At 45.5% G+C, this 14,993-nt stretch overlaps 2 protein-coding genes across 10 annotated transcripts in view; one reads left to right on the top strand and one right to left on the bottom strand.

Annotated features, from left to right (window-relative positions):
* The window catches only part of LOC118226888 (serine/threonine-protein kinase DCLK2-like), a 50,569-nt gene extending 42,777 nt beyond the window's left edge, over positions 1-7,792 (top strand). For 4 of the 5 annotated variants that reach the window (XM_035416855.1, XM_035416857.1, XM_035416858.1 and 1 more), the window contains 5 exons: positions 167-244; positions 1,416-1,512; positions 2,362-2,442; positions 2,620-2,733; positions 6,091-7,792. In XM_035416855.1, coding sequence (XP_035272746.1) covers positions 167-244; positions 1,416-1,512; positions 2,362-2,442; positions 2,620-2,733; positions 6,091-6,342 — 622 coding nt within the window. In that variant the 3' untranslated portion in view covers positions 6,343-7,792. Of the gene's footprint in view, positions 1-166; positions 245-1,415; positions 1,513-2,361; positions 2,443-2,619; positions 2,734-5,092; positions 5,106-6,090 lie in introns of all 5 variants that reach the window. The other variant, XM_035416859.1, reaches the window with a different exon arrangement.
* Positions 7,793-8,000: 208 nt separating this feature from the next.
* The window catches only part of LOC118226887 (lipopolysaccharide-responsive and beige-like anchor protein), a 212,269-nt gene continuing 205,276 nt past the window's right edge, over positions 8,001-14,993 (bottom strand). For all 5 annotated transcript variants that reach the window (XM_035416849.1, XM_035416853.1, XM_035416854.1 and 2 more), the window contains 4 exons: positions 13,516-13,617; positions 13,210-13,406; positions 9,214-9,365; positions 8,001-8,969 (listed from right to left, as the gene is read on the bottom strand). In XM_035416849.1, the coding sequence (XP_035272740.1) occupies positions 8,879-8,969; positions 9,214-9,365; positions 13,210-13,406; positions 13,516-13,617 (542 nt within the window). In that variant the 3' untranslated portion in view covers positions 8,001-8,878. The remainder of the gene's footprint in view (positions 8,970-9,213; positions 9,366-13,209; positions 13,407-13,515; positions 13,618-14,993) is intronic.

The following is a 14,993-nucleotide window of genomic DNA, read 5'->3' as shown; positions in this document are numbered from 1 at the left end:
GAGAAATTACCTAGCGGACAGATACTTAACATATGTGTGTAGGTGTGTGTGTGTGTGCCTGTGTGCATGTGTAGGAGGGTGTGTGTGTGGCTACGTGTATGTGGAGTTATCACGGTGATAGGTTTGTGACAGACACCCCTGTTTCTCTCCTCTCGTGTGGTCGAAGGTACGGGCTGAAGGTGGACATTTGGGCTGCTGGGGTCATCACCTACATCCTGCTCTGTGGCTTCCCCCCCTTCCGCAGGTAAACCTGCTTCCTTTGCACTTTGTACCAGTAGTACCAATGACCTCTACTGCTAAACTGTGTTATTAAAAATGATTATTCTCCACATGATCTTGCACTGTTCTATTTTTACTGCCTTAACCGTGTTCACGTGTGAGAGACATGGTCCTTACGCTGGAGGTGCTGGCAGTAAGATTTAGCAGTCAGCGTAAATGAACGAATTGAATTTTGAGATTTTTGATTGTTTAAGGCTAGATATGACAACTGGAGAATGAGATATGGTGTGCTCTATTTGAACCGGAGAAGTCACTGTAGTAATAAACAGCAACAGAGCTGTAAATACAGCCTACCCATCGGCAGCTCCTGCTGTCATTTCAGTCTGTGTGGAGTGCAAGTTTCTATAATATAATTTGTTCGGTGTACACGGTCTCATCTTTATTCAGTGACTTTCTAATTATTCTTTTTTTATTAAATGAAGACTCAACATCCGTGTCTCAACTGCTCTCACTGTTTTTATCTGAACAAGGCTCTACTCAGCCTTTCTCCACTGCCGTTATACACAGGTTTTTCCCATTAGCTGAGTACATGCTCAGTTTGACCACTTGCATGACATTGGCTGTCAACCAGCTGATTGGTCCTGCCTGCATAATGCAGGTTATGACCTCATACTTGCATTTGGGAATTGAAATGCAAATTGAAATACTTTTCTACTCACTTTGATTGATTTTAAGAAAGAAAATCTGGGGTTTTACGTGAGCATGAATGTACACAGAATATTGTGCATATAAATTAATGTATGCCCATACAAGGTCATAGAAGGGCTTCTAATGGTATTGGAAATAGGGAGCTTGCTGCCATAAAGGGAGAGATGATCCTTAGAAAGAACCTTATTCATAATGCAGAAAACACACACACACACACGCACACACACACAGTTTGAGTAATCCTGCTTCCTGTTTTAATCTATAGTCTGTGTCCTTGAATTCTGATGGAAAGCTGTGGGGGAAGGTGGGAGTTTGTGTGAACGTGGATAAGGGGGTGTTTATTGGATATATGTGTGGATGCCCGGGTGCACAGGTTACATTGCATGTCGGTGCACTCTGTATATGTGTGAGCAGTGCATGCATACATATGTGTGTGTGTGGGAGCGGGTTTACATCACACATGCTCACGGGCATAACTGTCTCCACAGTGAGAATAACCAGCAGGAGGACCTGTTTGACCAGATCCTGGTGGGTCGCCTGGAGTTCCCCTCTCCATACTGGGACAACATCACCGACTCAGCCAAGGTGCTTACTGCCTCTCTCTGCCCCACCCCTCATGCCCCACCCCCACCTCCACCCCCTCCTCACCCTAACCCTCCCCCTCCTTGCCCAAACTCCTCTCCCTCCAGCTAGAGCAGGTCCTTTGACAGGCATGTAGATTCATGCAGACCTGAAATACACCAAATACCAGAAAACCCACCAGCCCTCAAGACCTGGAGCATCAGTGATGTAAACCCTACTCAGGTGTCTATCCCAGGTATATACTGTCATGTATGGCAGCAGACTGGCGTGCCCTCTCTCAGCCATTGGCTACGATCCAAACTTTATTCTCCATTTAATTTGTCTAAGGTAATAATGTTCTGAAATTGAGTCCTGGTTAGCCGAGTAGTTGAGCTCACAGCCTTTCTAGCTAGCATGGTGCAGTAAGAGGTCACATGCTTTAGTGGCATTACTGAAGGGCCCTGCTTTAAAAAACACTGCTAGGATTAAAGCTCAGGATAAAATGGGCAATCCTAAAGCGTAACAGCATGTTTGGAGTGCGCCAGTCCCTATGGCATCACAGCATTCAGTGCTAATCATGCTCTGACGTCGGTAATGCGTGTATCTGTCCATACTACAGAAAAGCTGACAGCAGTTAACAGGCTTCTGTCAACAGGCTTGTCAGTGGAAAGTACAATTTTAATTCAAATTGTTGGAGATAAATGTTCCTAGAAATACTTGCCCCAGATCCTACCCACCTCTAATCGTACCCAAAATCATTTTCCGTATAAGAGTCGGAATGTATGGCAGACCCTACTTTGCTGACTCCTGGATGCATGTGGTGGAGAGTGGGAGGGGATTACACGCAGTGTGTCACATGTTGCGTTTTGCCAGGAGCTGATTGGCCAGATGCTTCAGGTGAACGTGGAGGCTCGCTATACTGCAGAGGACGTCCTGTCTCACCCCTGGGTCACGGTGAGTAGGCACCATGCCTGACTTGACTGAAAACGCGTGTGTATGTGTGTGTGAAATCATCGTAAGCTGTGTAAAAGCATGCGCATCTGTGTAAGGATGTTCAGGTGTGTCTCTGCTGTGTAAAGAGGTGTGTGTGTGTGTGTGTGTGACCTGTGTAAATGCGTTTCCGTTGTGCAGGACGACGTTGTGATGGAGAACAACATGAAGGTGGAGGTCACAGGTAAACTAAAGAAGCACTTCAACGCAGCGCCTAAACAGAACAGCACATCAGCTGGAGTGTCTGTCATTATGGTAAGAGCACAGGCTTGTCTCTCTGACATACACAACCACTCCCCCTCCTCCTTCCGCCTGCCACACACACACACACACACACACACACACACATGCACGCACACAGAAAAATAATAATTGACTGAGTTAGAATGGTGTCACAACCTTTCCTGTATGCTAGTAAATAGTGAGCTTAGACAGCCGGCACATTGGCACAGCCACATGAAAATGGTAGGCGGAAAATGATTGTAATTTGCAAATGCACTGCTTATCTTCATGTCCTGAAATATGAAACAATAACAAGATTTGGCAATGGTGATTAACTGTTTAATTTGTCAGAGAAAACAGAATATTAGCGCGGCGTCCTTGAGTAGGTTGAGTAGGAATAAATTGGTTTACCGTGACACATGTTTTCCACAAAATGTCATTACATTACTGTCTGGGAACAGAACTGCTTCTCTGACATAATTGTGGGAATGATTATACAGTACTGCTGCAGAAGAAGAATGTTCCAGCATAATTTGTTGATCTATGTAAGAAGTCGACCGTAGTTTTTTAAACAGACAAATTGGCTTGTAAATGATGTCAGACCAGTGTGGTGAGAATTGAATTTGTTTCAGAGAATGTCGTTACGATGATTTATAAGTGTTTCCCATGACCTCTTGGGGTTTTGGGATTTAAAAAAAGTTATATGCCACCTTGAAGTCATCATTCGCAGATTTTTTCTGAAGTGGTTTCTGCAGGTGCTGGGACAGAGGAGAGGTTTTCTTGGCGATATGTTCCATGTCTGTAAATGCTTCACAAAGCCAATCCGTGCGAGTCTTGTTTTAGGGGCCATGCCATCCCTCACTTTCCTCCGACCGAAACAAGACCTACAGGGACTGCTATGCCCGCTTCTCACACCCCCCAGCAACCTCCACCCCCCCACTGGCTCATAAACTGCCCTCATCTCTGTGGCTTTGGGACACCCGCCTCTCTCCACCATTTGCGTTAGACGCACGCTAAACAGGCACGTCTCAAACTGCTGGGAATGCATACGCAGGAAGTAGAATCTGCAGCAAATCCTGCTGCTATTATCAGGCATGGGAAACTGATTTTAAAACGTATTTATTAACTGAAATTCAGTTCTTCGTTTGAAAAATGAAGCTGCCTTCCCCCTCTCTGAGACCCAAACTCAGAGAACAACCCAGCTCTCTCCTGACTGTCCCAAAAACACCTTTTAACGAAGACTGATTGAGCTGAGCCTCTAACTTTCTAACAGTCTGCGGTGCACATGGTCTGCCCCCTAGTGCCCAAGTGTGGTATCGCACACTGCAGCTGACCTTGACATAAATGTACCCCATCCGCACTGCCAAATTGGTACCAGCAGGGCTTCTCTCTTCCTCATTCTCTCTCTCTCTGTAACCTCTGCCTCTCTCATGCCATTTGTTTTCTTCCATTCAGAAGCTACCCACAAATGTTGTCATGTTAATTTTTGGTTGTTTGGGTTAACTTGGTTGGTCATGTGCATGTGATAGATTGCAGAAATGCCACTGGGTGCTACTTGAAGGCCTCTTGTTGTGAGGGGATGTGCTTCATCTTCTTCTGTATGTCACTCTTTAAAAAACAGCTAGCCTGTGTGCACTGTCATATTTGATTTGTGCATATATGGACAAGCCAGTCTCACTTATGCCTTCACTTAAGTGAAATAGTGGTAAACATAACTCTCCCTGATGGTCAATAATTGCACTTGATAAATGCAAGCAAACCCTAATGATCATGTAGCCTTGCTAATAATATTATTCTGTGGGCAAGACAGTCAATGCAAGTCTTGCTGTACCTAAAACTGTGCCCACATTTCACCAGAAAGTAATTTTCTGAATTTGGTACAGAAACAATTACCTGAATATTATTTATATATATATATATATATGTATGTATATATATATATATATATGTATGTATATATATAAATGTGTGTATATATATATATATATATATATATGTATATGTATATATATATATATATATATGTATGTATATATATATATATATATATATATATAAGAAAAATAATGATTTAATGCTATCTAGTGGAAAGAAAAAATAATTGCACACAGATTTTGTTCAGATGCTGTTCTTGCTTATAATGGATGCACCTTGCAGCATTTCTATTGTCCAAGATACATCTGCCCTGATCTGCTTTATTCGGTAAATTACGTGCTGACCAATGACAGAGCTCCTGCTGTAGAATTTCAGATTTTTTTTTGATGTATCTGTAGTGTGTGACTGTTTCTGTTCTGCTTTGAGTAAGACTAGTCTCTGTCCCTCTGCTCCCTTCTCCCTCCTCTTCTTTACCCCCCTCCCTCCCCCACTGCCTGCACTGCTACCCTCTGATTAGGTTCAAGGCTACGGTACGTACTAACACTCATCTCTAACCACTGTGCTCTGTCCTCACCGCTTGTCCAGTAACCAAATTTTCTGAGCTACAGGGAAAATGGAAAAGGGGCCAAAGTGGTCAGGATTTTAAAAATTGTAATAATGTGGAACCATGATAAAATTACAAGGAAACTGCAGTGCTTTTTTCCCTGCTAAAACAGCAGCAGTCTTTTGGTTTGCTGGTTGCAGAGTCAATTTCCTGAGCACCACTAGCCCCTCCCATCTTCCCTCCTCCTGCACATTCCGATCTGAGAAAACTAATGTCCCACAATGCAATATGCTCTCATATCAGGTCTGTCGGCTAGTCTAGAGAAGCACTCCGTGGTACCGCCACCCTAACATCTGTAGATTTTCAGGCTATCGGCTTTATCTTCAAGTTCCGCAGGGCTAAAACGATTAGCACTGACACGATGCAGTCTTGTTCTCAGCAGAGACAGCATATCTGTGGACATGCAGCTGGTGGAAGTCCCACCTCCTTCTACCTGTGTCCTCAGGGGCAACTGGTTGAATCCACTGTGTAGGAGGGAGACATCTTTTTCTTATTGACATCTGATAGATATTAATCTTTCCTGTGTATAGAGGGGTGTAGTGACAGACGACTCATAACAGATGAGGAACGTGGGTGATGTAGTCTCCCTAGTACTTTAGACCAGTGGTAACCAACCCTGTTCCTGGAGATCTACCATCCAGTATGTTTTCATTTCAACCCTTATTTGGCACACCTGACTCAACTAATTAGCAGCTCAAAAAGATCTCTAGCTGTTGAATGAGCTGTGCTTTGTTAGGGTGGGAATGAAAACCTACAGGACGGTAGATCTCCAGGCACAGGGTTGGTTACCATTGCTTTAGACAAACCCCCCCACCTCCCAAAACCCCTCAGGTTGTTTTTGCTTCTCCTCAGAGCTTCGTCCCAGGTGGTATTGCTTACCCTTGTGTCTGTGTGTCCCTGCTGGGGTCTAGAACACAGCTCTTGATAAGGAGAGCATCCTGCTCACCAGACGCTGCCAGGAGCCCAGCACCGTCAGATCCGGGAAGAAAACCCCGCCCATCCAGCTTGAGGACTCCGCCCCCTTGGAGCCAACCGGTTTCGCCAGCCCCGCCCTCACCACTGGACCCCGGACCCCATCCCTACCCGATTCACCGTCGCCGCCGCCACCTCCTCCGCCCACCCTAGTAACTGTGGAACATGGGACTGAAGCGGGAGAGCCTTGATTGACACTGAATTAGACACGCCCCCCCCCCCCTCCCCTCCACTTCCTGTTTGCCCCTCCCTTCCTCAGCTCTGCCCTACTGGTCTTTTCCTCGCATGTAGAGGTAGATATTCCAGCAGCCGCTACTGCTCATCAGCTTCACGACCATCTTCTATGTCTCTCAATTCCTTTTGCTGTATAATGAAGGGTGATGGATAATTGTGTTTTATTGGCTACTGTATATTTGTGAATATTTTGCATAAGGTTTTTGAAAGATGCCAAGCTGAAAGCGTTTTCAATATGGGGTTAGATAGGTTCTTAAAACTTTTTTTCTATTTATTCTCCAGAAAAGTGATTGGTCGGTCGGTTACAACACACGTGTTTATCATGAGTAAATGTGTATCGATGCATTTGCTGACTAGTGTTAAAGAGAAGCTACAGTAGCTGTATGTGACTTAGATCTGGGGGGAACAATGTGAAACTTTGGGCTTATTACCCAGTGAGCATGCTCTGATGAAGAATTGACTGGCCCTTTCGTTTTTGTTATAGCTGCTTTACACCAAAACCAATTTGATTTGCCTTCAGTGAACCCGAGACGATGAATGTGCGATTTGATCCGAGGGCAGAGCGTTTAATAAAACTGACAGTGAAAGCATCAGCATGGACGGCTCTTGCTCCACTCCAAATATGGAAACACTTTTTTTTTTTTAAAGCCCATTTAGACTGAAGGACATAATGAAATAAGTATTTGCCTCATAACTAATTTATTTGTACAGACTAAATAAAACTGTGAAGATGTTACTAAAACTTAGTTATTTTATGTTTGCTGCTGTATAGTACGGCTTCAGTGCTGTAGGTAGGGGGCCCTGTCCTCTTTGTTGAGGGAGGCATTGGCTTTATTTAGCCATTGTGAGCGAGATTGACCACTCCACAGAGAACCACAAGAAACTCTCCCACTGGCTTCCTCTGTGTAAACAAATACTGTACTGTATATGTCCTCAAACTGGATTTACAAAGTGTCCACACAATGCAGTTTCATTCTGCCATTTAAAAGCAGAGTCAAATGCAAGCTATAGTATATTTTTAGGGGTGACCAAGTGGCTTTCTTAAACTGTGGTGTCCCTCATCGGGTAAGTGAGGGCTTCCTAAAGCTAAGGACGATGCTGAGTTTTGGTCAGGGCTTACTTGGAAAAATAATATTCTCAGTGGAGACCTGGATCAATAAAGGATAAATAATTTTACCACTAGATGGCGGAAAAGGTGCTTAAAGAGATCCAAAATCACAGTCTGAACAGTGCCTGTTCCACTCTTGTTTGGCAGAAACATGCTTTCATTTAGCTTTCATTTTGACAGTTGTAGGCTATTGTATACTTAGAGGAGGATACTGATATCATCTCCTGAACGTTTTGACGTTATACTTTATTTTGTATTAGAAATAACTTTAAATGCAATAAAATTCTGCATTCCTGCTATCTTTGTTGTGTGCTAGCAGTGTTTGGTATTTCAGTACATTATTTTAACGAATAATATGGTTCTTTGAAGGCACAATCCTGTGCTCATGCAGGCACAGGATTGAGGTGAATGGCATTCCCATGGACACGCTTAGCACTTGGAATCCAAAAGCTGTGCTACATAATTTAGATCCAGGGTGCTTTACTACTCAGACAAAATCTGTACCACTCCTGTTACAAATTCATTTTTATTATTTTCAGCTGAATTTGAATTAATTTATAACTCATGTTACAAATTCATTCGTATTTCCAACTTGTCACACGTCAGCACACTCGATCCAAAACAGTGATACAGTACATCAAAATACAGCAGTTCTGCTTTCATCAGAAGTTTTGTGCACCTGGCTGAACTTTTAAATACACTGAGTGTTGATCGTTACCTTTTATAGTCATGTAGCCTTGTCGAATGGAACCGTCTCCTAAAAAATCTGAGCCATGCCCCTCCTCCTGGGATCTCAAGACTGGAGACTTCTGACTCATCAACAAGACCCATGGGGGAGGGACTCGGGTAATGAGCACTGAGATAGTGCAGGATATAAATCCCTTCTCAGTGGCTCTCTCATGGTGCACAAACAGGACTGAGACACATAACTCCACACCTCAACCCAAACCGCATATTGCTTTAAGATCCCTTCAGCAGCACACAGAAAAGCGTAAAGCTTGTGAGAAACATTTCTTTATCACACACATTCAAATTCAAATCACCCCAACCCCTCCATTACACAAATGTTTTTTTTTTCCCCCAAAGACAACTGATGCAAATATAATTTTCTAACTATTACTGACCACGCAAGCCCTCATATTTCCTCAGAGATGAAAATAGACTCTTACAGCTAAAAATAGATTTATAGCTATATAACCCAGCTCAGAGTTGTGTATTTTATGAAATTCGTTGAGTTCTACAAAATATAGGAAAAAAACATTCAAAAATAGTTTTGCTTCTGTGCAGGGAAATGAAGATACATTCAGGAATTCAGTATTTATAAAGAATAGTGCAGGATGTGGGAGTCATTTCCTGTGGTTATAGCCCCCTCTAGTGGTCAGACTTCAGTATCTGCTCTGATATTCATGATGCCATCTGTTGAAATCGGTGTGAAACATCACGATGCTTCCCGATGACATGCCAGTGATGATGCACCTGGGAAACAGGAAGAGATGTAATTGCAGAACCTGTCATGTCCTCATATGCCAATCCTCTCCTGTCCAAAATGGTTCCCTTTTGTTTTAGAAACAAGCAGGGCCATCTTTCCTCAAAATGTAAAAAGGCATTGGTGTGTCATACCCCTTTTTAACCCTAAAATGCCTGCTAATGCCGAGTCTTGTGGCACTGGCAGGCTGAGAGGGCTTTGGTGTGTGCACGTGCTGGTGATCCTGGCTCTTACCTTTGGTCATGTGACATGGCCATGGACCGTATGCCCGCATCACAGCCAGGGTAACTGAAAAGGTGTTTGAGGTCATGGACCTGCCAGACGTTAAGCACTCCCTCATCGCCCCCCGACAGCATGTAATGTCCATCTCGGCTCAGGAGAATAGCCTGGGGGAAAAGTCAACACTGACACTTAGCACCTCCATAGTCAACACTGACACTTACCACCTCCATAGTCAACACTGACTCTTACCACCTCCATAGTCAACACTGAGACATAACACTTCCATAGTCAACACTGACACTTACCACCTCCATAGTCAACACTGACACTTACCACCTCCATATTAAACACTGGTACTTAACACCCACCACACAATCGACACAAACACCTCAGCAATCACTGCAGACACCACTTCCACAACAAAAACTGACACGTTACTGACATCAGCGATAAGCAATGACACATCACGTCCACTTGTGGACCATGCTGACACACTAAAGAAGGCCTCCACTGAACAAGGACCCCTTAAAATATCACATAAAAACTTCCCTCCATGTGGTCAGAACAGACTGAAGTTTCTATAATAGTGGATGGGTGTGGTGGTTTGAGATCTGAGGATCACATGACCAAATCACATGGATGGGCTGTTCTACAACACAAACAGTTGATTTAACATAAACTTGTTTTATATTGTACAGTATTTTGTGTTGTCATTCCCATCTTTGGGTAAGAGTCTCACTAATGACATTGGTGGAGGTGGCTGAATCAAGTTTCTCCTATGCCAATGAAAGGTATTAAATATTACTGCGATAAATTAATCGATGAATGTGCGTCAAGGATGGAGTTGGTCTGGTCTGTGTTTAGAGGAAAGCTTAAATTTGGGTGGAAAAACTGCATGTCTGAGAAGAAACATTTACTGGTCCTTCTGCAGGAGCAGGATAGAGTTCATGCACTTCCCTACAGAGCCCAGATGATTCTTCTACATAATGGCATTCCAACATTCCAACCAATAGGATTCTACCATTACTCACACAGCACCGACTAAACCCACAAAACACTGGTGTGGCGATTTGTAATTAGTGTCTGTCAGTGACACTAAATACAGACATTCTTAACCCGCAGGGACTGAAATTAAAAAAACTGGAACAAGTAATCCACAAAATTTAGACCCAATGACACAATTTTATTCACTCAAACATTAGACTAGAAGAAGGATTTACCAACAAAGAACCGAACCGTAGATTTAATATTAAAAAATTTTCCCCCAAGTAATCAAAAAATAAAGATTCTAAAACCCCAAAGGACTCAACCAGAGCCAGAGGGCTTTGATACATCGAAGACCACCCTGGAAGAGCCTTTGCTCTCTGACACTGACAGCAAGAGGGAATGTTCCGGAATGAAGCCAAATGCCGTTGCTTCCAGAAACATTTACGGCCCAAGACCAGTATTTCCTGATGAATCTGGAAAAATCTGATCCCTGTTTATGACCAAGGCCAGACTGCGAGCACCACTCAGCCGTAACTCACGGTAATGAGGAAAGGCGATGCATTTAATCCAAACGTCTTCACGATATAAGATGTCCCGGAGTCCTGAACTGGTGCCCTGATCGTATTTATGTATCATTCTTCTGTGGCCCACTGCCACAATCGCTGCCAACATGGCAACGCATCTATCTTCCAGATCTTTCAGTTAGATCCCTTTCAAGGACGTTTTACAGCACTGCATGCCAACTGCGTAGCTCATTTAGAGTAGTATAATGGTTAGGGAACTGCGCTTGTAACTCAGTGCAATTCTATATCCAGGTGGGGCACAGCCACTAACAAACTCCTGAGAAAGATACTTAACATTAATTGCTTCAGAAAATATCCAGCTGTATACGCCTTTTAAAAGAAAGACAAAAACCTGGTCTGCATACAAGCACTCTACTAATATACTAAATCATCTCATGAATGTTTTAATATTTCTGTCTGTGTTAGGGACAAAGTTCCGTATTCACTATTTTTTTTGGGATGAGTACGATATTAGCATGCTTTTCCCTGTGGGAAATGCACTGAGCAAAGATCACAGTGCTTAGCTAATTAATAGGGAACATAATGGATGGGTAAGGATCCATTTCTGTTTCACAAATCACACTACTTTGTATTGATAGCCCACTCTGAAAAGTCTCTGAAATTGCAGATTGTCTCTGATATTAGGATGTTTCATAACATGGCTTTTACATATGGCCTAAGGGAATAAATTGTGTGTTACTGTATAGTAAAACATAATAATTAAAACATGTAGTAACAGCTACCCTAGCTTCCCCTACTCTGCTACCCTTTCCTCTTTCCTCCCATCTCTCAGTCTTTTCTTCCTCCTCTGTTTTTGCTTTTGACCTGCCCTCCCTCCCTCTCCCTTCTTCCCCATCCCTCCACATTTCCTTTTCTTTCCCTCTCTGACTCCCTCCAAAATTCCTTCCCCATCTCTCTCTCTCTCTCTCTCTCTCTCTCTCTCTCTCCCCCTCCCGGGTGTACAGTACGTCCCGCTGCAGTCAGACCGGTCCCTCACAGTCGAGCCCATAAAATACGGCTCAGTGTCCCATCAGGACCTGCGGGGGGAGGTGGAAACCTGGCACAGAACCGGACGGGCCCAGGTGGGGTGGGGAGGGGGGGGGGGGTGTACCCATAAATCAGCGCCAGGAGGGCCCGAGCCCGACGGCGCGCTCCGGAAAAAGCGTCATGGCCGCCGCGGCTCGGGTATCGCGGGGACGGCCCCGATGCCGAACGACGTGACCGTCAGACAGGAAGCGAGCCCGAACCCCAGCTGGTTTTTATACCCCCGCTTCGAATGTCTGACGGCAGCGCTTCTCCAGCGTTCATCCCGCTCCACGGCAGGTCTGGCGAAGACCACGTTCAGATTTATGGGGCCGTTAATTCGAGCCACTACGTACGCGCAGGCACAGACACACAAAACCTGTAAAAATGGTTACTTTTATAGAAATACGGTACGTCTCTGCCATATCGTCCATTCAGGCCGAGTCCAAGTTTCCGAACGAATATCCTGTCGGAGAAGGAAGGCCCCTTTCCCTCCGAACCTCTCTGTTAAGCAGTCATTAATACACAGGCCTGTGAAAAACGAACTCTAAAGCAACACCGTGATCCAGGGCGCAGCACTGTCGTGCTGTGTACTGGGAGAGCACGCGTGAGATTAATACTGCCAAACCCCGCATAAAAAACACCGCCTCGGACCGGCTTCTCTCCAAAGCGCTTTTTCATGGAAGTTAATGCCTCTCCGAGTCACTGACGCAGCCGAGATTTAGGGCAGCTGGACGCCGTCGGAGGTGATGAACTGCAAACGGCTAACGTTCCAGAGAGCGTGCCTGACTTACGGACATCTACAGAATCAGAATGCTAACTGCCTGCCTGACTTACGGACATCCACAGAGTCAGAATGCTAACTGCCTGCCTGAATTACAGACATCCACAGAGTCAGAATGCTAACTGCCTGCCTGAATTACGGACATCTACAGAATCAGAATGCTAACTGCCTGCCTGACTTACGGACATCTACAGAGTCAGAATGCTAACTGCCTGTGATTCTGAAGAGTCAGTTTCCACTCATCCTCTTAAAGTACGTTAGTCTATATAACTGTAGGACAGGACTCCTCTGTCTTGGTCCTTGAAGGCCACAGTGCCTGCAGAGTCACTCTACCCCAGCACTGTATGGTCATAGTGCCTCTGAATGAATTCAGATTTACGCAAGGGACTTCATGACCTACACGCAAGTTTGTGTGTCTCTAACTGCGTAAGAGACTTCATAAGATATCCGTGTCAGGGAATGACACAACCACACCCTCTACGGCCAATGGAGAGGAACATATCACGGCGCCTCATACAACCCACTGAAGATAACTACAACCAGGCTCTAACGTGAGTGCTAATGCTAGCATGCGGTTCGTGTTACTCTCCGGGCTGACGTAACCTGGCTAACGGGAGATCATGCAGAGCGTAAAACGGCTGGAGGGCTCACCTTTGTCTGACCCTCCACCTTGGCGTGGACCAGCAGCCTGCCGTTGACGCTGAAGACGCAGAAGTGGCCCTTGTCGTAGTACACCACGCAGTGGCCCTCGGTGGAGGACTGGATGAGCCGGGGCCTCAGGGAGCTCTCGGGGCCCTCCAGGGACCACAGCAGGTCCCCGTTCATAGTGTGTATGAGGCACAGCCCCTCTGGGAGGGTAAAGGCAGTTAGCGGTTAGCATGCGGCGGGGCCCTTTTCCGACAGGAGAAAGGAGGGGGGGGGGCGTGAAATATGACCTCCCCCGCGCGGGGCGCTCACCTCGGGACCCGCTGATGGCCAGCCCCAGTTCCGCGCACACGCTGGCGCAGGTGACCTCGCAGTCGTGACCCGACAGCACGGCCCGGGGAGTCACAAACTCGGCTGGAGACGGAGGAAGAGGCCGGTGTCAAAAGCACAGATCACAGCGTGACACTGGGGCAAGCAGCTCACCACACGCTGATGAAAGGTCTGGAGACATGGGCTTATCTGGGCACAGACTGAGTACTATGGGATCTCCAAAGATTAAAAAATACTCAATATGACCAGCAGGGGGTGGCAAATCCACATTTTAAAAGATTTTTCTTTAACAAAGGTGTTGGTCACAAGATTAGACAATATTCACACTACAAAAGCATTAATAAAATTAGAAAAGCGCTAAGTACAAGTAATTTATTTGTGGTTTAAGTATACATTTGTTACATCTAATTTTTAAAGATAATAGAAGTTCATTCATTTGTAATAAATACATAAATACATCATTTTTCTACTTTTAATTTGACCAGTGAAACGTGTGAGCGATGTATACGGCTCCCGATGTATACGGCTCCCAGCTCGCCGAGCAACAACTTAAAGGCGGTTTCTTTCACAAAACAAACAAATACGGGCACACCGCTCCGATAAATTAGAGGGCTTCCAGCAGGGAAGGAGCAGCGAGCCGAGCAGCTGGGAGTGACTGAGTGCTCGCAGTGCGAGGGGGACTCTGACACCGCCTGACCTCGCCCTACTTATCTTTACTGCAGTCACCAGAGCTCAGCCGCCCGCTCAATCATCTCAACTTCAAACCCACAGCCCAGAGGAGGGAGGGAGGGAGGGAGGGAGAGAGAGAGAGAGAGAGAGAGAGGGGAAAAGGGACCGCGTGTAAATTCTTTACGTGCACGCACGTACACATTTTTTTGTTCAGTTCCCAAATCAGTCGTGCTACTATGTTGTTATCCGTTATCGTTATTTGTCACCTTTGCTTTGGCAGCGCAGTGAAAGGTCATGTCAATAAAGCCTCCTCAAACTGAACTGAACTGAGAGAGGAGAACAAACAGATAGACAGGGAGGGACAGAGGCAGACTGAAGGGAAGGAGCGAGAGAGAGAAAGAGAGAGGAGAGGGAGACATGAGGGAAAGAAAGGGAGTAAGAACAGGAGAAAGGGAAAGGAAGAAAAGGAAAAAGGACAGAGATAGGGAGAAAGGAAGCGAGAGGGAGGGCAGGTCAAAGACAAGGCCGGGGGGGGGGGGGGGGGAAGAGAGGAGGCCGAGAAGAAGGAAAGGCAAGAGAAAAAGAGAGAGAGGGAGGCAGAGAGATGAAGAGAAAACCCCGTGTTGCCGGTCCGGGGGCCCGGGTGACTGTAAAACCGTTCGGGGCGCTGTCTGAGCGCAGCGCTGGGGATATATATGGCCGACTGACACGGGACACTGGAGCACAGCGGCCGCTGGAAGTCTCCGGCTGATAATCGGGGCTTCAACAGGGGGGCCACCCCCACAACCCCT

Source organism: Anguilla anguilla, chromosome 5 (genome assembly GCF_013347855.1).
Source record: "Anguilla anguilla isolate fAngAng1 chromosome 5, fAngAng1.pri, whole genome shotgun sequence".
Lineage (NCBI taxonomy): Eukaryota > Metazoa > Chordata > Actinopteri > Anguilliformes > Anguillidae > Anguilla > Anguilla anguilla.
Note: the sequence above shows the minus strand (reverse complement) of the source record. Positions and strands in the feature narration are given on the sequence as shown.